Here is a 24,777-nt window from a genome sequence, read left to right as displayed (position 1 = left end):
CGCCCCGAGAGGCACGGCAGCCACCGGGGCGGGCCGGGGCGGCCCCCGTGCGCCCCCCTTACCGCCGATGATGGTGCGGATGAGGGAGGCGTGCCCCGGGCAGTCCACCAGCGTGAGCTGCAGCTCGCCGGGCCCCGGGCCCAGCTGCGGCGGCAGCTCGGTGCGCAGGCAGGAGAAGCCCAGGTCCAGCGTGATGCCCCGCGCGCGGCTCTGCGGCGCCCGGTCGAAGGCGGCGGTGGAGCCGGTGGTGCTGAGCGCCCGCGCCAGCGCCGTCTTCCCGCTGTCGATGTGGCCCAGCACTCCCACGTTCACGTTCAGCACTCGGGCGGCCATGGCGGCGCTGCACCCGCACGGTCCGTCCCCACAGCGCCCCTGCGGCAACGCGGGCCCCGCCGCCGCCGTTCCGCCCGCCGGGGGCCGGTGCGCGGGCAGGGCCGAGCGAGCGGCGGGCAGGGCTGCTCGGAGCCGGCGCGGTTCGTCCGCTCCGCGGCCGGGGATGAGGAGCACCGGCCGGCACACAGCCCAGCTCACCTCACCTGAGTTTCACTGCAGACGATGTACTTCACTCATGAGCTGTCCCTAGCCTAGGTGTGAAAACCGACGCAATCCCAGAACGCCTCAACCAAACCTCTTTCCTCGCCTCCCGACCCGGAGTGGTCTCCGGACAATGCTCAAAAGTCTGCGGAGCCAACCACAGCTTCATGGCAGTTGTGGTAGAATCTACCCCACTCGCTAACTTCGAAAGCTGGTCCTCTCTAATATCGTCCTAATTAAGAAGCTATGAACCAGCATTAACCTTTTAAGCTAAAGAAAAAGGGCTCTCCCCCCTCCATAATGATGTACCTCAACTAAACCCCAGCCCATGATTTTTTATCATGCTCACTTCATGACTCACCTTCTCCCTAATCATCCAACCTAAACTCCTATCATTGGTATCGATAAGTCCTCCATCCAGCAAACGACCTGTCGGCCCAAGCATCACTCCCTGAACCTGACCATGAATCTAAACTTCTTTGATCACTTTCAGGGAGTACCAATTTCAGCAGGTTACCTTAATGCCCATCAGCTGGGCCTCCTCCCCATTGCGCCCGGCCTGAAGGGGGCATGGGATTCACCCTGAGCATCCACACCTTCGCTCACACCTCGCCCACGCTAATTAGACACTGCAGGGCTGCTTAACACGCTCACTGCCGTATCACCCCCTCCATTCTGCCCCCAGTCAAGCCCCGGTGCTGCTGGAACTGCTGTGACCAGGTTTGATTTCAAAGTCACATGGACATTGCAAACCCACGTGAAGAAGGTCACGTTTGGATCATTTACTCACATTACACTTAATAAATTCGAGCCTTCAATTAATTTTCCTCTAAAGGGATATCTAAGTTAGGTTAAATGCTGCATCAAAAAATCATATATTTAATGAATGAAGAATCCAAGATTATTAACAGTGGTGAACAGATCTCTGGTAAGCACCACTACCACCACCAAAACAGACAACAAGAAGCAGATGAACATTGGAGAAGCCTGAGGGCATTTAAGAGGCTAAGGGCGTGAATCCTTCACTGATTTAAGTCGCTTGGCTTTACAGATTACCCAGGGAGATAAATGCTTTACTGGATAAAGCTTAACACCTGTGCTCAGCATTTCAACAGTGACTAAGGAGCCCAGAGTACCTCTTCAAATGATTACAGCTCTTTACAAGCCAAGAAACCAAGACTGTGTCATGGACTTGGGCTTCCCACAGGTGTCAAAGTAGACTAGACTTGTTCTATATTCTACTTTTTTTTTTCTTTGAGGGAAGTGCAGTTGCTTTTCTGCTCACTCTGTGTAGTAATACATATTGCTCATAGTAATAACATTCACACCTGAATAACTAATGAATGAGCCAGAAGTGTAAAATGACTTGCCTAAGGCTATTGTCAACATCACGGATTTGGTTTTTAGGCTTTGACTCCAAACTCCAGGCTATTTCCTACAAAGAAAATTGTTTTATTACCAACACTTTCAATATAAAAAAGTTTGGTGTAAAGCTGCATGCAAATTACTCCTCCTTCCCAAACACATGGAAGTCAAGATGACAGAATCAATGACTCAAATGAAAAAGAGGAAAAAAAAAATTGCATTTCTTCCTAGCACTCAGTGCTATTTGAGAGACAACTGTCTCCCTGAAGGAAAGACATGAACTCTCAAGGAATACTGAGCTAGCCTAGCTAATCAGCTTCTTGAGCAGAATAGTTCAGCCTGATGGAATCTCTGTCATGGGAGCCAAATTAAGCATAATGTCACTTTTCAGACCAAGTTCCCAGGCTTTGAATAGTTTCCTGTTAAATCATAAGGCTCATATACACTTCCTTGTGCTGAATATGTTACATTAATGTGCACTTGCAAAGGAAAGGGAAAGTTTACATCAATTCCCATAAGGCCCTAAAAAGTTAGAATCCACACAGATATCCCTGTATCATATAACCTACCCTTTAATTCTTTTCTTTTAACATTATTAGATGAGTTCAGAAGGAAGAGGTGGGAAAAGATCTGATTTTCAACCAGAAAAGGTAGTATCCAGAAATCCTCTCGAAACATCTAAAATAACAGCTATTTTTCAACAAGCCTTGACAATGTAGAAAGGTCTAAAACTTTCTACAACTCCTGAGAAAACTGGCAATGAGGTCAAGGAGGTCCCATTTCAATACTCACATCTAAGAGGCCACAGCAGGACTCACCTGAGATCCATTCTGGTCTGCCAGCATAACAAAGAGATGCATTTTGCTCAGCCAGAATTTAGAGGGATACTGGATAGAATTTATGGGATGAAAAAAAATATCATTCTTTCTGTTAAGGATAGCTAAGGAAGGATGACAAAAATCTGCAGGAAAATGGGTTTTTTTCCTCTCCTCACATAACAATAATGGCCCTTCTCTGACTCCCAAATGACCTGCAAGAAGGAGTAGAAATGGAGGTTTAATTTTATCCTTTTAGACACAGAAAAGATTTGCAGCTTTCTAGATAGGGAAGCAGTTGCTCTTTTGTAGAAGGAAAGAAAAAAACTCAGTGCTTACAACTTTGTTGGTACCGCTGAGATCATACCTCTGTCTCCAGGGTTTTAAAGCCTGTGGATCTGATTTTGTCACATATCACTTGAGGAAATAGTAGAGTGAACATTGTACCTGTGAAATGAGTAACTTCAATCACCAATATCAAAGAAGAAATATGATAAAGACAGACATAAGCACTTTTATTCAGCATTTATAAAGGTCCATTCTGTTAGTTTACAAAGTTTTAGAATTAATGAGAAATTTGGAAGTTGAGGTGTGGCATTCGGTAGTTCACATCACTCCTATTCCTTTGAAGAGTAGAAAAATAATCAGTTTCTTTTGCAGGGAACAAAACAAGACATGACCACTATCCCCACCACTCCCAACCCCTACACGAAGGTCTTGGTATTACTGAGAGGGAGAGGGGAACCTGGCAAAATGAGAGAATCCCAACTTCTCCAGATTTTTCTATATCCCTCCCAAAATTTGTAGCATTTAGCTGTTTTCCTTGTTTTCCCATAAATAAACCATTCTCCATCCCAGTTGTTCTCTCCTGTATGGAATTTCTTCCTTAAAACATGTTCACTTTAATGCTCAAGTTTATGGACTCATGGGAGAAAGGGCAGGAAGTCAGACTTTTGGGATAGGGTAAAAATGTAAAGGTCATTCACACACACACACACATACTCTCTCTCACTCCAAAAATAATACACTATTTGACAGTTTCAGGATTCAGCATGTCCCACTGAAATTTGAAAGCTCATGTGAAACTAGGCCACGTCCTGTAACCTCAAACATTTAGTCTAGGAAAACAGCTCTCAGGTCTCCAGCTCCCACCTCGGGTATCGCATGACGTCTGTGCCAAACAGAGGACCTCAAACCAGGGGGCAAAAGAAACCTTGGTAAAATGAGTTGGTTAAACCTGGGGAATAACAGTTCAGACTGTTAGTGATATTTTTTTCTGGTTAGCTGGCTAGTGAAATATTAAATTATACTCAAAGCATCCATAGAAGGAGCTGGGCAGGATGGTTGTACAACCGACCTATGTTCCATCTAGTGGCCTTGACAAAGGAGGAAGACTCATGTTCGCAATTGAATTATTTTATCCTCCCTCTCTAATACATTAACTAGTTTTAAAAAAATCACAGATAATCATGTAAAAGTTGAGGTTTTATATTTCCTCGTACTGATGCATCACAACATAAGACACCAGCTATAAAAGATGATATACAATGTGGAAGTTTAGTTCTAAACTTCCCAGTAGTTCCACTTGTACCCTGCTCTTCCCGGGGAATAAACAATTAATCCTGTGTGGTCTAAAGGATTATTGTTTATTTTCCTTCATATGAATATCCTCTTTTGCCCCTCTTTAACTGCAGCTTCAGGACAATCCTCAAAGAACATATGGAATGAGTAAAACAGTCCATACAATGAGCAATGCTAAACCTGACACAGTTAATACCTATGAGCAAGTAAGAGGGAGAAGCCAGCCTTACATTTATCCAGCAAACTATTTTTTACTTTTATTTCTATTGAGATATCATCTTCTACTACAAACACAAGCCCAAATAATTTCAATCATGTTTTCTCCAGGTCAATATTAAAATTGTACCTTCATCGTGGCATGAGATTTTATTTACTGAACAGCAATGGTCACTAGCAGACAGAAGTTTTAGGCCCTAAATTCTGAGTTTGAGACATTTTATTGCTGTAGACAAACAATTAACACTCTGTTTCTTATCCACTTTAAGCAGGAAAAATCCCTAATTAGTATTTCCAAAGTTAAAGAATCTTATGTAGCATATCTGATTTTTATAGACATAGAATATTTCTATCCTTCCTCCAAGGTACAGTGAAAATTAACAGCAATTCTCTATTCCTACTATCTACATTCCTGTATATTGAATTTCACCAAAAATAAATAAGCAAATATTATTAAATAGACTTTGAAATGCCATAATCTCAAAAACAGGTCTTGTTGCAACATCAAACAAGATAACGTGGACCATATGGACAAGTTTCAGTCTAAGTTAACAAATTATTATGTATTTCACCCTTTTGAGAAGGAGGGTCATACCTAGCCTGAACCCCTTGATAGCAACACCCCTGCCTTCAGAGCTCTTACCAGACTTGCTAATTATTCTTCCAGAACTGGCAGAAACTTGAACTCTGACCAGACTTACCCACAGCACTTGGGGCAGTTTAATGCACTGGAGAAATCAGAGTTGTATATTTGCTCTTTTACAAAGGAAAAAGTCTGCAGCTCACTACCATTAGCTGTTTGTATTCTGTGACTAATATGACCCTGAGAGGATGTAGAGAGTCTAATGACATACACACTTTTCTAATTATTTAAAGAATAGCTCATATTTGCTAGTCAAAAATTCTTAGCTGAACGGTTCTATAGCAGGATACACTTACAAAGGTGCTGAACCACACATGTTTGCAATTATATTGTAATTACAAATTTAAACTAGAGTATGTAAATATAAACTGACAGAACAATTAACAGAAAAAGCAAGCAACAATAAGCAAAGTCTTTTCTTTGCCAAATTACATTTATAACAAAACTAATGGAAGCTCTTGAACAAAGAGGGAATGAATAGCATGTATATGGTTCACTGGGCTTTTGCAAATTGAACCATAACTCTCATTCTCCCTAAAACAGCTCTCTGAGTTTGTGCTGTCACAGGACTGCTTGTGCAACTCCCCTGGCAGTGCACAGGAAAGCCAAGATGGCACCAGACATCAGTCCAGCCTCATACCACATTAATCCACTGGCTTCAAACACTGCAGACACAGACATGGTTTTATAATCACAGAAAACTCTCTCTATCTATGGGAAGAGTCCCTTGTCCTTTTTTTTGTGGGAGAGATCACAATACTTCCAACAAAGAGAACTCACTGGAACTGCAGGCTCCCAGATCCCATCTAAAATTTCACTGTCAGTGATCTCCATATGAAGCTTTTAAACCCCTGACAGAAGGTACAGCAGAGTCGCCACCAAGCCCCAGTCAGGAGCTGGAGCATCACAGACCTTGGAAATACAGATGTTTCTGCCAGGCCATGAAATGAACTGATGGGAAGCTAGAGTGGTTTTACCCATTTCAATTGCTCAAAGCTCATAAGGAATACGTGCTGTAGGTGCAGCACACGTCACAGCCGCTAATGCTTACAGGAAGGGTTTCAAGATGTAGAACAGAATTATTCTGCAGTTTCACTGAGCGCTAGAAACAGTGAGCAAAACCTAGCAGGTGAGAGACCACCCCGCTTTCCTTGGCAGGGGAGGTGGACTAGGCGGTCTCCAGTGGTCCCTTACAATCTTAACGATTTTGTGAATCTTTGACAAAGCTTTAGAAAACACCCTGGGAAAGCCTCAGCTTATTTTGTGAGCTAAAGCCAGCCGAGATTTGGATAAGGCTCGGAGCTCCTGGCGCACTGTCAGCGGCTGTGGGCGGGCAAGCGACAGACACCGAGCCGGGGGCAGGACACGGAGCCGGGGGCACCCAGCACTGCCCCAGCCCCGGCAGCAGCACAAGCGCTGGCGCCAGAGCCACATCGGATTGGAGAGAGAAAGAAAGAATGAAAGAAAGGAAGGAAGGAAAGTGCTCCTGGTGCTGCAGGGCCAAGAAACCTGCGAGCAAGAACGAGCTGGTTCCGCCTCCACGCTCGCCTCTCTCCAAACCCCCCTTGCCAATTCAGAGAATCGCAGAACTGCTTCGGTTGGAAAATTCCTCCGAGTTCACAGGGTCCAGCCTATGAGGGGTCACCACGTTCTGAACCGGACCCTGGCACCGTGTCCAGCGTTTCCCTGAGTGACTCCAGGCACAGCCACTCCGCCGCCCCCCTCCTTCCCGGCCCTACTCCTCCGCAGCGCCCGTGCCCGCCCGGACCGACCGCTCGCGCCGCACGCGGAAACGGGCGGGCGGACCCTAAAACCCTGAGCCCCCGCGGCTGACGGACAGGCCCCGCGCCCAATGAGCGCCGAAAGCGCCCTGGCGGCGGCCAATGGCGAGGCGGAGGCGGGGCGCGCCGGCGCGCGCTGGGAGCCCCGGTAACGCGCGGGCCGCGTGCGAGGAGCGCGGGGCGGCCGGGTCGGAGCTGCCGCTGTCCCGCCGTGCCCCGCCATGAAGATCGAGGAGGTGAAGAGCACCTCGAAGACCCAGCGCATCGCCGCCCACAGCCATGTCAAGGGGCTGGGGCTGGACGAGAGCGGCGCCGCCAAGCCGGCGGGGGCCGGGCTGGTGGGGCAGGAGAACGCGCGGGAGGTGAGCGCGGAGCCGGGCCGGGCCGGTGAGGGTGACAAGTCCCCGGCATAGAGTGAGGGCCGTGCCCGGGATCCTCCGTGTGGCCGCTGCCGTGTGAGATGCGATGGGGGCGGTCGGGGCTGTGTTGGCTCTGCTCCTGCTCCGCGCAGGAACCGTGACGTTCTCCCGGGTACCGGCGTAGAAATTGGTGTGTTAGAGGCAACGGAACCGAGCAAAAGTCAGCGGGTTTGGTGCAGATGGGGATTGGAGCATCCGCTTCAGTGCGGGGGCCGGATAAAACCATCACAGATTGGTTTGGGTTGGAAGGGATCTTAAGGAAAACCATCACAGAGTCCCAGACTGATTTGGTTGAAAGGGATCTTAAGGATGATCTGTCGTTCCAACCCTCTTGCCGAGGGCAGGACACCTCCACTGGAGCAGGTTGTTCAGAGCCCCGTCCAACCTGGCCGTGAAAGCAGATCTGTAGAGGATCTTCGGCTCAGGCAGCCAAGATTAATTTCTGGCTTTGCTTTCAAACCTCTCTCTGTGTTTGGGACTGCGAGAGTGGAAAAGAAGTCGGGCTCACAGATTGAGTTTCGATTTCTGTGATTTTTAATGTCTGTGTCAGATAAAATGATTGTAGAAAGTACGTTTCCCTGATCTTGTATTTCTTTTCGTGTGCATGAAATGGAAATGTTTACTTTTTGTTAAACCTATTATTTCTAAACACTTTAAGTAACATTGAAACAAAGGATACTATAGCAATACTTGTGTTAACAGTATAAATACTTAATTTACAGGCGTGTGGGGTTATAGTGGAACTAATCAAAAGCAAAAAAATGGCTGGCAGAGCAGTGCTGTTGGCAGGACCTCCTGGAACTGGCAAGGTATTACTCTTCTATTTTTTTACAAAATAAAGTATTTTCAAATGTATTTTAATTTGTCAAAACTGTTTTGGGATAGTGGTTACAAAATGTTTTCATATACCAGAATTTGTGTTCAGTCAATGTATTGATGTAGTTTTCTACTTGATATTTTTACTTTTATGATGTCATTGACACTGGCAGTACCCAGTGATGTGTTCAGCATCTTTAAAGTGAAACCACCTCTTGTAGGTTACTAAACACATAAGTAACAAGGGCTCTGAAAAAGTTTCAGAAGTTACTTTTACATTAAAAGCCAGAATATTTTTTCCTTGGTTTACTTTTTTCCCCGCATGCTATTTATTTATTTTTCATATCTGTATCAACTCTCAAATTCAAATGCCCAGTTTTGTGTTTTCAGGGTTTTTTTTGAAGCCTTTGACTAAGGTCACCAGTGTTGGAGGAGAGTTGTTATATGTGAGAAATACATGTCAGACAGAGTAGTCTTACTATTAAATTAGTAGGTGATGTATAGAAGGCGATAAAATGAAGAAAGTTAACTTTGTGCAAAAAGAATAATTTCTTAATTCTCTCCAAAATCAATGTCTGGGTTTGTTTTTTTTTTTTTTTTTCCATTTAAAGACTGCTTTGGCTTTAGCTATTGCTCAGGAACTGGGAAGCAAAGTTCCTTTTTGTCCTATGGTTGGAAGTGAGGTCTATTCCACTGAGATCAAGAAAACAGAAGTTCTAATGGAAAACTTCCGACGTGCAATTGGTAAGTTTCAGGAAAAGAAGAATTAAGTGTTTGCATGATACTGACTTTGCTTTTTCCCAGTCATCTGAAAAGGAAAAACTTCTCAGTGGTCAAGACATTCTCAGATTTTTGTATGCTTATTTTCTTCACTGCTGATCCTAATCTAGTGAATCTCTTTCACACTTAGTGGAGTCAGGTTTTCTGTTTACAAACTGTAATTTAATTTTTGTATTTTGGTTTATACTTCTCCAGATTCTCTCATCCTCCACATTCACCTCTGTTTTGCTTGTGACTTAATAGAGCTGAATGAAAAAATAATTTTTAGTTTCTTATGTTAGCAGAAAAATGCTCCTCCTGTTTTTTGATTTAGTGATTTCACCCTACTAAATAAACAGTCTTAATCAGGGGCTCCCAAACAGCAGCATTAACCTGATTTACTGTTCCAATGAGCACAGAGCAAGTTCCATGCCAACTAAATAAGTACTGTAACTTAATGTCTTCCTCAATTCTACAGTGCATTTACAAGTTTGATATAAATTGGTTTAATTTGCAGCACAGCCTCAGTGACTATCTAAAATCTCTTACACAGCTGCTGCTGACAGCTGATAAATGCAGATAGAAGTGGCCCTTGTTTGTGTGAGGATTTGCTAAAGAGAGCCCAGTTGATTTTAGCCCTGAACATATTAACAGTAATTTTCCTGTTTCAGTACCATGTTTCCTCTTGGGCTTCATCTGGCAGCAGCAGGGTGAAGTCTCTCAGCTCTTCTGTGAAACAAAAGTATTCCACTGACTTTTATAAGAAAGCAGCTTTCAGTAGTCTCTGGTCTTCTGGTTACCATGAAACTGGCAGGGCCTGGGGGAGGGAAGCTTCAGTAGTCTGCAAAATTTCCTTGATGTGATGAAGTTCCCTGTCAGAGGTTTGGAAACCTGAACCAGCAGGTGGAACTTATGCCATCCATGTTGTCAGTTCTAGAGATAGCAGAGATTTAACAGCCAGCTGCATTGTTAGTTCCCTGCATTCCCTGAATGTCAGTAGAGAGACACTTCTAAACAAATATTAGTGTTAATGAAAGATGGAGCTTCTTTTATTCCTTTCTGTTGAATTCCATGTCACATTTTTGTAACACAGCCTTTATTGAATATTTTTATGTGTTTCAAAAAAATTATCTAAATTATTTTAAAGGACTAGTAACCACCATTTCTTATAATGAAACACTTTCCAGTTGAGTTTTAGTCTCAGGTTTTAGCTTCCCTGCTAGGTAAAGAAAAATTTTACAAGGGTACATTTAAAAAAAATATTCTGTGCAGTGTGGTTGGGTCTGGATGCAAGGGAAACTTCAGCTCACATGTCCATCAGTAATTGAAAGTATTAATTTAGGTTTTATTAAGTTTTGTGTGTTTGTATGTCTCCTTGGTAGCAGGTTCTGTGTACATCATCGTTGCTCATATGCATTTTGCTTTCAGGGGGTTTAGCCACCTTAATTCTTAGAAATTATCAGAGATGCTAACATCAGATTTTTTACTTAATGGTTGGGGTTTTTTTCCTTGGAAACTACAGTCTGACTGGTTTGGATCACTTTTATAAGAAAGTAGGAGTTACTCTGAGTTTAGAGAATTTTTGTTTTATTGTTAAGAGTCTTTTAATAACAGACTCGACATAGTCTCATGCCCAAGTAGTGTTTGGGATGCAGTAGAGAGATTATAATATGTAAGAAACCTAAAAGGACAGAGTGGAAATGTGGAGATCAAATTGTTGTCTGGGTTAAAAGTAATTTAACCTGGGAGAGATTAATCCAGTATAGAGCTCATTAGCAGCTGGTGAGGATGATGAGGACAGCTAATGTTAGGAGCTCAGCTGCAGTGAGAAATAACTGCTGCAGGAGCCACTTCAGTGGTGTAGCTGTTCCTTGTGTTGCCAAGCTGTACCTGCCAATGGGTGGAGCAAACCCTGCTCAGCTCCATGGAGTGCTCTTGAACCAAAGCATCAAACAGCCCACAGCTGCTGCCTTGGATTTGTGTTTGATTTGGAAGTAGATCTCTCTGAGAACTTACCTGAGAATGAAGTTTGTGGTTGACACATATTCATTTGAAATCAAAGGATAATCAACAGCAAGTTCAAAGCATCAATTACCTTTGTTCAGATCACATTCATCTGTAAATATTTTCTACAGACACCTCTCTAAGAGCACATTAATCTGGATTAGAGGAAGGCTTCTGAAGCAAATCCCTGGGTTTGCCCTCGCTGACTTGGCTTTGACTTGTGTTGTGGAGCAGAATGAGCACTGGAACTGGATTCTTTCCAGATGAAATGGAACTGGAAGATTCATTACATGCTTCAGCAGCATACAAATCATACCCCAAACACAAACAGGCTGCCACATTTTCAGAGCAGGGTAGAGCTTGTGCTGGACATTTAAAGCAAAACAAAGAGGACAAGCAACCTGGTCCACTTGGTGGCTATAGCAGTTTCAGTGTGCAGATTCCCATATTGCTTCACACTCATTGCTCATGAGCCAGTGTGGTGCAGCCTTGTCTAGGTCAGTTTTTTTAAGTCAGAGGTTCATTAATTTCTGTCTGATGCTTTGGCATACCTGAAGAACATTTTAAAAATTACTGAAATTAACTTTGCACACAACTTTTTATGTCATCGGAAGTAAGATAAAGCAAACATTTCCTGCCAAGAATTTGTCACAGTTAGTTTCTCACATTTCAGATCCTGGTCTGAATTTGGGCCCAGTAGAGGGAGACAGACTCGTGTTTGTCAGTTCTTTATAGCCTCTATCAGCAGCTCAAAATTACTGGTGAAGTGTCTGATCTGTTTCAAAGCAAAATGAAAAGTTACGGAACAAGCAAAGGTTTATGAAGTCACAATACCCTCAGACTGGGCAGGATGACTTCCCTGTATATCTTGTTACAGCCCATTCATTATTTTTGGTATGGCATGTGTGTCTCATAAAATACTTCATGGAGTTTCTTCAGATGTGGATTCTTTGAACTTCTGTGTAGTTAGAGCATACATAATTGTAGTGGTGGTGGTGATGATAGTGGGTTTGCTTTGAAACAGTCTGCCTGCAAATGTCTTCCTTCAGCTCTATATTATTTATCAATTTAAAATAACCTAGTTAATTACAGTAATTGACTGGAACAGAAGATAGCCAGATATTCTGATGATTGCTTGGCTGTATGAAAAATAACAAAGTGAGGATGTAATTTTCAGCTATTTTGAAATAGTTTTAAATTTGTGTTGTAGCAATTTCTGCTAAATTTTATCTAGCTCACCTTTTGCTATTAACTGGAAAAATATTTCAAATTATACATAAACGTTTTAGTAATTTTATTATGTTCTAGCACAATACCTGTTAATCAATTTATGTTGTGTTTTTAACTCAGTTGCTAAAAAATAAAGTTTACTTTTCTTCTTCTGTATTTTTGGTGACTTTTCAGGGCTTTTTTGATGGTTCAGAAATTGTATAAATCTCATATTAATGTGACTAGTTTCAGAAGATGGTCTGTATTTCTGACTTCAGCATAGGGAGAAAATCAAGCAAATTCCCTCTTTGTGGGAGGGAAAAGAGACAAAGGATCCTAACATTTACTTTAAGAACTTATAATAAATAGAAGAAAGTAATTTCTAAAAGTTTAATAAACTTCTTAGCAGGTCAGAACTTGGGCTGAGCTTCATTCTTGTGCACAGGATGGATATTCTCGCTTAATATTGAAGAAGAGAGCAATAATTCATCTTTCTGCCTTTAAAAGTAAAACATTACCATGAAATGTAATGCACTCTAACAATGAATTACATTTTGTTGACAGTAAAGCAGCAGACTCACAAGTGTATCTGAAACAATTTTAAACAATTTCTTGCAGGGTTGAGGATTAAAGAGACCAAGGAAGTTTATGAAGGAGAAGTCACAGAACTGACTCCCTGTGAGACTGAGAATCCCATGGGGGGGTATGGCAAAACCATCAGCCACGTAATCATAGGACTCAAAACCGCAAAGGGAACCAAACAGTTGAAGGTAAGTGTGGTAGAGTCTCAGAGATTTCCTTAAGTATTTTGGGTTTGCAGCTTCTATTCTTAGCACTTCTTATTTCCATTTCAAGCTCTTGATCCACTCTGTCAGGTGGGGCTGCCAGGAGGTTGCTTTCTTTGGCTAGACAGCTTTATCCTGATTGTTTATCTGCTTTATGTAGAATATTTATATATTGGTCTTGTGTCCTACTAATAGAAATAGGAGATAAACCCATCATCACTTGGTGAGCAGCTGCTGTTTCTCTGTTTGGCAGCACTCACCTGTATGTCTTCAAGGAGTTAAAAGTGAGTTTTAATAGGAAGAGATCCAGATGCAATTTTGTAAATGACAAATACCACAAAAAATGGGCTGAGTTGGCAATCTGAGCTTCATTCTGTCTCAGTCTGTGATACACTCTGACCCTGGCTATAAATAAATTAATGTTCATGGTAATAAACATACGAGAAAGGCCTTGTTTGGTTTTGTTTTTGTGATTGTCAGGAACCAAATTTTTGAAGGTGGCTTGGGAAATATTGCCTGTTTAAATATAAATTATTCTTTCTGTCACATCTTTTCTTTCTACATGGGGTGTCATGCTCTAGTGAATATTTGATAGAGAACTGGAAATTGAGCTGGTGTGTTGCCAGCTCAGGCCCACTTTCCTTTTGTTTTCTTGTCTCCATTCAATTTCCCTGTCAGACTTGGAGAGAACTAAAAGCTGTCTCTGTTGTTAAGTATCATCTTTCATTTGTTCACTCTGAAAACAAGGAAATGAAGAGCAAAAGTGAATAAACATGTACCAGGAGAAACAAAGGCATCTAATATATTCCACACCCACTCTCCCTCACAGAGCTCCACAGAGGATAAGGACTCAAGAAATGAAGGAATATTGATTCATATATTCAATGCTATAGCCACATTTTTTATAAAAGTTTTCCTGGAAAGCTAGAGAATTACTGTTTATTGAGTATAAATACATTGTCACATTACTCAGAGGTATGTTTTGTAGCTGGTACCATTATGTTTCTGGCACTGTCACTTCCTTTTGGATAGCAGATTTTTTTGTAAGACAGCAAGTTCTGTGCATCTTCCAGATTTATTTGCTATCCCTACTCCAAACGTTACAGCTTTATAAAATCCTAGAGGTATTGTCAGGGTGAGTTGCAGTTTAATTTCTGCTGATGGGAGTGAGCTTCAAACTGAATTTCTTTACCTTGATTACCATAACAATATGGAGCTGTTTTGATAGCTGTGCTGTTTGCTTGTCTCCAGCTGGACCCGAGCATTTTTGAGAGCTTGCAGAAGGAGCGAGTGGAAACCGGTGACGTTATTTATATTGAAGCAAACAGTGGGGCTGTCAAGGTAAAAGAAAAGTTCTGTAATTTTATGCAAGTGTATGTTTTTTGCAGACCTTTCTCTGCCTTTGTCAGAAGGCTCTCTGATTTATTAACCTTAACTGACATGGTATGGTTACATGGAAATTTTAAAAAGAGCCCAGTGCTTTCCTTATCGGGAGAGAAAAGTCTCTTTTGCACCCAAAGGATGTGGAGATCTGGTTCACAATTAAGGTCATCTGGCAAGGAAGCTATCACTGATGCTGTCTGGATGGGTTTTCTTTTCTGTAAGATCAAGGCATCTCTAAGGGAAGAGGGGAAGAACCAAACAACTTTAGTCATTTTCACGCTGACATGTGCAGCGTATTTAATCTTTCTTTTATCGCTCTTGATATTTTCTCCACAAGATATATACATGTAGAAGGGAATACTGCATTAGTTAGCATTCTTTTCATATCTGATTTAGAAAGTGTATAGTGATACTTGCTGTTTAATGGATGAGCATAATATTTTCTATCATAATAAATCACCCACCTACAAAGGAGGTTCTCCCAATCTCTGGTTAATCTGCTGGATTTGTCCTTTAGCAAGAATTGTGTACAGTAAAAGAAGGGGAGAGAGGAGTAGAATATTGTTGCCACTGAAAATATCAGGTGTTTCTCAACAGAGTTTTTGAGCTTTGATCAGCAGATAGGGTGTGCCTGTTGCTAAGCAGGGAGTGGGATGTCTGAACTGTCAGCTGAAGCTTGTCAGAACTGCAATTGTGAACTAACCATGTTATCAAATTCATGTCACTCAAGGTTTTGGTACTGAAATTAATTCTATACCTGGGTTTCTCTTTTTTGTTCCTCAGAGGCAAGGCAGGTGTGATATCTATGCTACAGAATTTGACCTTGAAGCTGAAGAGTATGTTCCCTTGCCAAAAGGTGACGTGCACAAGAAAAAGGAAATTATTCAGGATGTCACCCTGCATGACTTGGATGTGGCCAATGCTCGACCTCAGGTATCTGACTTCACAGATGAAGTCTTTACAGAAAAATTATTTGGGATAGATGTGATGTTACCAGAATAATTGAGATGTAGGAAGTTGAGCTAACTCACCCTCAAAGATTCCACTGTAGGAAAAGCAGTAGGTGTTACACCTGGAAGCCAGTCTAGCCCAGGGCTCTGCCGTGGAGGTTAAAGAGGTGAAAGCAGTTGTTTCCTTAGAATTCATGCACCTGGTCATGGAATACTGTCAGGATAACACTCCTGGCACTACAGAGAATGGTCTCACAGTTGTAGGACAGCTTCCACACAGGTATTTGGAATCCACCACCTTCACAGTTAATGCAAAATCTAGACACCCTGCTCTCTTTCCCTCCACTGCTGTGCCTCATCACTTGCAGAAAAAGAGCACTGTGGGCTGTTGCCTCTCACCAGAAAAAGGGATTATTGCTTTCTCTCTAGAAGGAAAGCTGCCTACAGGTGTGAGGTAGCAACAGCCAGACCTGCATAATTTCATTTTAATGGAAGTTCTGAATGCAGATTAATATATTCTGCTCTGTGTTTATGGTTTTATAATTATGAAATGGAAACTGCAAGGATTGTGATAAAAGACGTCTGAAGTATTTTTGACTGCTGTGGATTCTGTTGATATTCTTACTTATTTTAGAAATGTTTCATAGTCACTTGTTAAACTTCTTTGTGAATTTCAGTAGGGCTCTGCATGTATTGCAGCAAAAGAAACCCCAGAAAATAAAAGAATTACTCCTTGCTGTGTCTTCACATAAATCCACTCTTGAAGGAATTCTGTCTCTGTCAAAACCAGAAGTCAGTAACAAGTTTAAAGGCTGGGATCTCTACAGTAAAACAGTACAACTCATTAACTTATTCAATTTCAAAATAATTTACAAAAAAAATTATTTGATAAAAATAATGGTATTAAAAAGTTACAAAGTTTAGAATCATTCTTCCTGTGTTGACAGGCTGAGCACTACTGTGCATGCAGGCAATCCACGTCTCTGTGTGCCCTGACAACTTCATTCCTTAAGAGTTCCTCTGTGACAGTTTTTTCAAGGGAGGATGTCTCATTTTGATTTTTTATGCTCTCCAAATGAGCAAGGATGAGGGGGTAGCCAGGTGATAATGTTTAGAATACTCCTGTGGTGAGGTGACCTAAACTTTGACAGATTATCAAAGACTGCTCTTACAAAGTATTAAGTTAACTCTAAGAAACAACTTCTTTAACTAATTCCTGATCTAAAAACTTCCCAAGATGTGTGCTTGCTACATGACCTCAAAGCTGATCTATCACTTTCTTTTCCTAGGGAGGACAAGACATCCTTTCTATGATGGGACAGTTGATGAAACCTAAGAAAACTGAAATTACTGGTATGAAACTTGTATGCCATTTTGAGATTGTGTAATCTATGTGTTTTCCAGTTAGAAAATTATTTTAAATAGTGTTACTATATTTAAATGAGTAACTACATACTATCTATTTACAAATACTCAGATTTCCAAAAGCATGATGCAGTTGCTAGAATTACAATGGCTGGATTCAGTACAGGTTACTGGTTCATGCATGTAGTGGTAAAATGTATCCAGTGCTCTGCACCCATCTTCTGGGGAGAGGTCAGAATGCCAGTGCCCATCCTAAAACATCCCTGCCACTGTGTGAGGTTCAGGCTTTCAACAAAGAGCCAAACTGAATAGAGCAGTAAGACACAAATTCTAGAAAGTGATGTAGCAATCATACTGAGTTTTGGTGGAGTAGAAGAATGGCACCTCTGTAACAGCTGTCTAAGGACATGAATTTTTCAAATGTGAGTATTTCAGTTAGAAATACTTTGTTGACAGATATCTCCCCAACACAGTATGAAATGTCACAAAATTTTAGAGTCACAGGTATTTTCCTTGTGGCAGTAAGATACCAAACCATGGAAAAGTTCAAGGAGAATTTTCTTCCAGCCTTACCCTCTGACCCATAGTTCACTGGCAGAACAACCAACAGTTTCTTTTTGTTCTCAGACAAACTTCGAGGAGAGATAAATAAGGTGGTGAACAAATACATTGATCAAGGCATTGCAGAGCTGGTGCCAGGTGTGCTCTTTGTGGATGAGGTTCACATGCTGGACATTGAGTGTTTCACATACCTGCACCGAGCCCTGGAATCTTCCATTTCCCCCATTGTCATCTTTGCTTCCAACCGAGGAAACTGCATTATCAGGTAGGATGGCTAAATTGGAATTTGCCACTTTGCATTGTTACAAAAGTCTTGGAATTAGCTGTGTCAGTAGAGTTACAATCTTAGAAGGCTTTTGTCTCTCACATTGGCACCTGTGATAATCCTCTGCATGAGTTGCAAGCTGCATTCATGCTCAAGAGCTGCTCATGAGCTTCGTGATAGGACAAGCATTTAACCCCAGGCTGACTGGAATTCCTCCTTTCCCCTAACATGTCTCTCCTCTAACAGTCTCTGAATTGTTTCACTTCTGGGTGATCTGTGACAGTTACCATTGTCATTGTATACCTCCATACAACTGTTACCTGCGCATTAGGGACATCAAAAGCACCAGAGCTACAAACCTCTAATACCATTGTTTCCCGCTTCTGGATTATTTGCTGCTTGAAATCCTAATTCCATCAGACTTCAGCTTCTAGTTCATACTGGTAGAGTGTGTCACAGTTCAGCCTTTCCCTTTTCCTGCTCTGTTGATCTGACATTTGTGATTCTTCAGTCTTGCCAACCAGCTTGTTTTTAATTTCCACTTCACTTTGATATTTTGCACCCACAAAATGCATTCTTTGCATGTTCAGTAAAAGTTCCCTCCTCTGATTTCAGTCTTCTGTAAGTTCTACTACCAGTTTGTGGTCTAGGTCTAATTATGTCTAAACAAGCTGTCATTAGCAATGATTGCTACTCTTTGGATTGATTTAATTCAGCTGTATAACCAGCTTTTCCTTTCCCTCATATGGCTCATCTGGTATTAATATTTCTCTGTTTGCATTGGTTAGAAGTGAGAATGATAAGCCCTTCAAAAATGTTTAGGATGGACATTACTTCAGTCTGTTTGCAAAGATATAAAAAAGCTGTCTTGTAAAAGTAAAGGAAGTAGAGATCTGTCAGTATGGATTCACTGCAGATTTTGTTATGAAAAAGCAGTGATTTAAGAAAGGAAATTTTCCATATATTAGTGACAGCTAATATTGGAGAACATGTCCAGAGCTGCAGCTACCTAAATACTAGCACTGAACTTAAAAGTGTAATTCTTTACCAGCACTTCACATTTTTTACTGCAATCTGTGTAATTCTTCTAAATTAAATATGGGTATCTTTTGACTTCACAGTAAATTACAGTGGTCCTGGGAAACCAAGAGTGCATGTGTCTGCAAGCTGTGCTGTTGGGAATTGTATGTCAAACAAATAAAATAGTTGGGGATCTAGATCCTGCCCTGTCCTTCATACAGAGACCTAAACTTCTCAGCTTGCTGGGATGCAGGCATGGAATGTAAACCACCAAAGTATTCACTGGAGGGACTGGAGAGAATGGCTTGCTCAGCAACAGGGGATGTTCTCCAAATGAATGATAATATATATAATTTCTGCTGATACTGCTAAACAACTTAATAAGAATGATTTGTTCCTTGCTGGAGGATGCCTTGGAACATTAGATAAGGCTGTATTGTGAGATACAATACAAGAAAGCACCTCACTATATTTGAGAGGCACGTTTAAGAGTTCCAGCTATAGTGTTTGTTTCCCTGGGGTTGTCTGGAATAAACCTTAGACCAGAGTATTTCCTGTCTCTGATCCAGGGGTGTGTGTCTCTGTGGACACACAACAATTGTAAACTAATATAGTCACTCTTTACTGATTTTAACCAAATCAATGTACTGACCTCCCAGTAATGTCTGATTTCTTTCTGTTTGGTTTCTCCTCTAGAGGCACAGAGGATATTGTGTCTCCTCATGGAATACCATTGGACCTGCTGGATCGAGTCATGATTATCAGAACCATGCTCTACACACCCCAGGAAATGAAGCAGGTATGCACAGCATTTTAAAGAGCTTGTTACAAGTCCCCAGAGCTTCTGTCTGTTCTGTTAGTGTAGAGATGTTTGACTCTGCTCACCAGGGCTTGTGCCAGAAAGCTCCCTAGGAGTCAATACAGTGAGCTGTTAAAGCTGTGCACACAACCTCTGACTCCAGCCACTGAGGAGTTGCTGAGCACTGTGGAGCTGCAAGTGGCACCTCACTTGCAGGAAGGGATGAATTGTTAGCTGAAGCAATCTCTTGCACAGATGTACTTGCCATAGTTTGCAGATTTCAGCAGGTGATGCTTTTTCAGTTGGTGTAAGATGAAGTGTCCCATCATGGGATCTTTAGTCCCAGACCTCAGGCTTTTCCCTCACATGAGAGGGATTGAGGAATACAACCTCATGTGCTGAATTTTTGCCTTTATTCCCTGTACTGTAGCTTTAACCTACTGGGGGTGTCTCCTGAAACAGGGAGAATTTAATGCCCCTAGTTAAGTTTGGAAATATAAACACAGAAAGTGTTGCAGAGATATCCTTCCAGATGCCTGGAAGTTTTCCTGTGGGGCCATCACAATGCATTGTATATTGATTATAATGCTTGGTTCCATTAGGATGCATTGTGTCAAAGATCCCCCCTCATTAGCCTCTCAGTGCTGGGGAGTGACACAATGCAGAAGACATTAGGGTTTACCATGTCAATTCTTTGTATTATTTAAGAGATAGTGTCACTGGAGGAGAGTGTTATGCCAGATAATGGTCTCCTGCTGCTGGAGAAATGCCAGGGCGATGTGGATGCATTTATGGAACAGAGGCAAAGCTTCATTTCACTTGCTTTGAGGAGCTTTTCATTGATGATGTCCTGAGCTATTCTCAGGATGATTTTTTTTTTTTTTATACCTAGAGGACATTTTGAAGCACTGTGGTGTAAATTGCAGTAGAAGCAGCCCAGTGATTTACCAATACAATTAGGTTTAGTCTACAAACCAAATTTTCACATGTGACTTTTACTCAACCTGGGGATATTAAAGACTCTGGATTTCCCTGTAGTGTAAGTGAATTCTGTGTAGTTAGTACTGGATTACCATGCAGGTAAGACACTTTCTGAATGCTGCTGTTCAGAAGGGCTGGGTAAATGCTGGGATTTCCACCCTCCCCTGGGCTGAAGGAAAGGAAGTGTTCAGAGTCACGTTTCCTTAAAGGTAAAAGTAGAGTTCAGACATTTGGCCCCATAAATCAAGTTCCCATAGTCAGATAACCTCATCTTCCCTTAAATTAAGGCTTTTGAATGGCATCTTCTCATGGGAGAAGAGGAGGAGCTATTACACTTAACTTTGGCTTCTAACTAAGTACAGTTGGGGTGGGGGTAAAAACAAGGCATAAGTAAGTTAGTTCTCTATTTTTGCTCTCATTTGTCTTTCTTGTTAGGAACAAGTTTCTGCTGATGATGTTTCTGTGTGAGCATCTTTGCCTTCACCATTGATTCCTTTATCAGCACAGAATCTGATCATGTATCTACTGAGAGTTTTTCATAACCAGTTCAAAATAGTTTTTTGGGCATGTTGATAAAGTAGAAATCCCATTGTGAAGTGCTGCTCTGAGTCAAGACACACAGTAATCTTAGTGTAGTCAGAATAGGGAAAAATGCACTTTTATGCTTATTCAAGTCAGGTGATGTAATCAAGCTTTTTTGCATAAGTACCTTGAATATTAAAGGTTATAACTGAGATGTTTTGTTCCTAACGTATTTCATCTGATAAACACTTGTTTTCCTATTCCATAGTAAATGGATATGTAAGCAAGTGGTGGATTAATGGCTTAGGGCCCTTGTCTTCAGGCAATGTTCTACCAGGTTACAGATAAAAAGTTATTCTAAAAAACATTGTTGAAGATGTGACATTCAAAACCTTGTTTGTAGCTGAGGAAGAACAAAGTAGCAGTGTTTGAATGAAGGGAAGGGGATGTCTGAGTGATCTACAGGTAAAAATAATCTCCAGCCTGAAATTGCAATTGGCAGCAGCATTGCCAATATTCAGTGCACATATCTTAGCACCAACTTTCTGCCATTTCAGGCCCCTCTCTTCCTCTGCTCCCTGAGCGCATTTTTATGGCTTTAATTTAAACGAGTGCTTCTTGATATCTTGTTTACAAAGCTGCCAAAGTGAAAAATACCTGTATTATATGAGGCTTGCAGTTCCAGAGTTATCTCTGCACTACAACACAACATCATTATCCAGTCTGCCCCTTATCACTCAGCTGGTAATACAGACTACCGAGAGACTTGTGCCACTTTTGTTACAGCTTTATATGCTCAGGCTTATTGGTGATATCTTCCTCTCCAACTTTGTAAAGATCTTCAAACTGGTACAAGTCTGAGACTGTTCTTGAAAGATTAGATTTTTCTTAGTGATTTTTTATTTCTTCTTGAAGGAATAGGTGAATCATAGAAAGTAACTTTTTGATTTATTTTACTATCTTCTTGTCAATTGAATAAAAAGTGTGGTGTGAGCTGCTAAGGAAAGGGTGTAGCTTTCTGTAGGGCTTTTGGAGGGCTCTGCTGTGCAGCACCAGTGATACACTGCAGAATTCAGTAACTGCTGTGGCTATCCAGAAGCCTCCAGCTGCCACTAACTTCTAACATACATTTTCCATTTTCTTATAAAAGTGCTCATATTCTGCTCCTTATTAGTAGATAGGGTTTGCTAAGTGTGCAGAGTTACCGTGAAGGATTAGCAGTCCAGATGTGTTACTTTACCTTCCTTCTGTGATAAATTTTTTACCATTATATTTGCCTCTTCAAAGACTTAGAATTCTACAAATTCTGGTTTAGTGATAATTTACACCAGGGTAACTCTCCACAACATCTTGTTTTGTAGCATGTCTCATCTAAGCTGACAGTTTACAGATACTAAATTAAGTAATTTAGCATGTTAATTGCTTGGGCACATACCTCACTTACTCTTCCCAACAGATCACCAAACTTCGTGCTCAGACAGAAGGGATTAACATCAGTGAAGAAGCTCTAAACCACTTAGGGGAAATTGGTACCAAGACAACCCTAAGGTAAGTTGGGCACAGTTTTCTATTCAGCATGACTGGGTCTGAAGCCACTGTAGGATAACCCACTGTTGGAAGCAGACAAACCTCTCCTTTACAATGACTTGGTCTGTTAACAATCATTAAAAAGAGAGTGGTAGTGCTCCTCTTTTCTTCTTTAAAGAATGAATATGCTGGAGTGCTTGCTGACTTTCTCATACTGCTGCTAGAGCTGTGTTTCCTAGCAGATGTGCCAGCTCTCTGTATCATCATTCCCTGGGATGCACTGAATTGTAATTACTCATCTGCCTCTGTTTGATCACAGGTATGCTGTGCAGTTGCTGACCCCAGCTAACCTGCTTGCCAAGATTAATGGGAAAGACAGCATTGAGAAAGAGCATATTGAAGAAATAAATGAACTTTTCTATGATGCTAAATCCTCAGCAAAAATCTTGGCTGATCAACAGGAGAAGTACATGAAATGAAGAGCTTATCATGTTCCATGCTTTGAAGTAGCTTTAACCCTTAGCCAAGGCTGGCTTAGTTATTGAATGAGAAATGTTAATGGTTTGTCTCTTTTGGGACTGAAGAATATTTAAATGTTGGACTGCTTTGTCAGGCCAGAATTAACTATTGAGTGTTCCTGTTTCATTATCAACAATAAGATGCTCCATGGTTTGTGTGTAACATCTTAGTCTCCCTTTTATCAGTATATGTGACATTAGTAGCTCTTGGCCCATCAGTTTTGTCTTTAGATTTCGTTACAGAAGAGCTCCAACTGAAGTTGATGCTTAAGAACAGTCTATTTTCTTTATGAATCCTGTTTTAAAATAGTTTCCTTTTACAGATTATAACTTTTTGGTTTTGAATCAAAGTTTGTCTGAAGTGCTTTATAATAAAACATGTTAAGAACATTGGAAGTGTGTGCGTGTTCACTCTGGATGTTTACCTAAGAAACAGTCCAAATAAACTGAAATGAAAAAAGCTAAATATGAGTGAAATGGATCTTGAACACAAAAATAGATTGCAGCAAAGGGAAAGATAGATTGGGCCCTTTTGAAAATGTTTACTTCTTTGTAGGGTTTGGGTTTTATTTTCTGAAGACTTCCTTAGAGAATGCAGAAATACATAATCATTATCTTTGCCCTATTTAAAGCCTTGTCCCCAGAGAAACTTAAATTTTTCTTGGGTTTTCCTAAAGCAAATTTAAAAAAATTCATTTCCATCATGATTAGCTGTTTTTTGCATTATCCCCACTTTCTTGATCACTCAGAACCAGGAAAAGTTTTCAAACTAAAACTGAAATCTCTCTCTGCACAGTCTGGATGAACTTCAGCTTAGTCTCACGTTCTCAGTTGTGTGAGGCATGGATACCTGATTGCTTCACAGCACTTTGAGGTTAAATGATTCATGATTTAGATCCCTGTAACACTGAAATACAAACCTCTGTAACCACATAAATGGGTGTATTGGAGAAAAAATGTAGAAGCCCTATCGAGTGACTAACCTCACATTCCTTATTTTAGACCCTTTAGGGATTTAAAACTCTCTATGTACACTACTTAAATAAGCATTTCTTGGGGTAGTATGGAAAAAATAGTAATTTACCACAGGAGGCAAGGTCTAAATGTCCTTTTTAGCATGTGCAAAGTGGACATTGAAGAGGATGACTTCAGTTAACTCATCAAAAATTTAATCTGTGTTCCTGAATGAGACACTGCCTCACAAATACCAAACATACTCAGCCTTCCATGAGTCCTTCACAGGAAGTCTGTGGTTCCTCATGAGGGGAGAGTCTCAGTAATGGGAAATTAATCACACTTTGGGGTGGATTTTTTGTTTTGTCCTTAAAGGTGACTCTACCTCTGTTATTCGTTTTGCTTTCCTAAGAGGTTTTATCTGAGACTTTGTGGTAGTTAAATAAGCTAAAATTATCACAAAGCCATAGCATGCACACTTGTATAAAATAATGTACATGGGTTAATTGATACATACCAAATGTAACAAAGCTCCCTTGTTAAATCAGGGAATTCTGCCTCCTAAAACACGCAGGAGCTCAGTCATCATCTCCTTGGGGAAGGAGTCCAACTGCTAAAAATCTCTGTCCTCACCCCTTTATGCTCTAGAGGCTTGTCTCTTCCTTGTGCTGAAGTGCTGTTAGTGGAAATTGCTAATGATTTTTCAGCTCTAGTAACTGGACTGGACAGCAGAGTCTGCTGGGGAGGAAAAGATAGAGCTGGAAGGAAGCTGGGTGGTTTGGATTAAAAAATGTTTTGATCACATTCTACCATCTCAGTCATGTAAAAACCTGTCTCATTCTTCAAAGTAAAATTCAGTACTCTTGTCAGCCAGCCCTAATTAGCTTTTGTACTTTAAATAATCTACCTACTCCTTTCTCTACATCTGCAAATAAACAATAATGACGGATAGATTTAATTAATTATTTTTGGTTTATCTGTGAATATTTTTGGCCAAGGAGCATT

General features: G+C 41.2%; 2 protein-coding genes across 2 annotated transcripts in view; one reads left to right on the top strand and one right to left on the bottom strand.

Annotated features, from left to right (window-relative positions):
• The window catches only part of EEFSEC (eukaryotic elongation factor, selenocysteine-tRNA specific), a 125,442-nt gene extending 125,013 nt beyond the window's left edge, over positions 1-429 (bottom strand). Inside the window, exon 1 of the mRNA XM_005485408.4 lies at positions 63-429. Coding sequence (XP_005485465.2) covers positions 63-333 — 271 coding nt within the window. The 5' untranslated portion in view covers positions 334-429. The remainder of the gene's footprint in view (positions 1-62) is intronic.
• Positions 430-7,047: 6,618 nt separating this feature from the next.
• Positions 7,048-23,284, top strand: RUVBL1 (RuvB like AAA ATPase 1). Its single transcript, XM_074549791.1, has 11 exons — positions 7,048-7,297; positions 8,077-8,163; positions 8,782-8,914; positions 12,761-12,912; positions 14,179-14,268; positions 15,094-15,243; positions 16,550-16,613; positions 17,253-17,451; positions 19,168-19,270; positions 22,230-22,321; positions 22,620-23,284. The coding sequence occupies exons 1-11, from the start codon at positions 7,157-7,159 to the stop codon at positions 22,777-22,779; spliced, it is 1,371 nt and encodes a 456-aa protein (XP_074405892.1). The 5' UTR covers positions 7,048-7,156; the 3' UTR covers positions 22,780-23,284.
• The last annotated feature ends 1,493 nt before the right edge of the window (positions 23,285-24,777 follow it).

The sequence above is a fragment of the Zonotrichia albicollis genome, chromosome 12 (assembly GCF_047830755.1).
Source record: "Zonotrichia albicollis isolate bZonAlb1 chromosome 12, bZonAlb1.hap1, whole genome shotgun sequence".
NCBI classification, from domain to species: Eukaryota; Metazoa; Chordata; class Aves; order Passeriformes; family Passerellidae; genus Zonotrichia; species Zonotrichia albicollis.
The sequence above is the reverse complement of the archived record's forward strand: the minus strand, read 5'-3'. Positions and strand labels throughout refer to the sequence as shown.

Bases quoted from the DNA above. Each gene is read 5' to 3' on its own strand.
- RUVBL1 (XM_074549791.1), top strand. From the start codon at position 7,157: ATGAAGATCGAGGAGGTGAAGAGCACCTCGAAGACCCAGCGCATCGCC. The intron at 8,164-8,781 runs GTATTACTCTTC...TTCCATTTAAAG, and splicing joins GACCTCCTGGAACTGGCAAG to ACTGCTTTGGCTTTAGCTAT. The intron at 16,614-17,252 runs GTATGAAACTTG...TTTTGTTCTCAG, and splicing joins TAAGAAAACTGAAATTACTG to ACAAACTTCGAGGAGAGATA.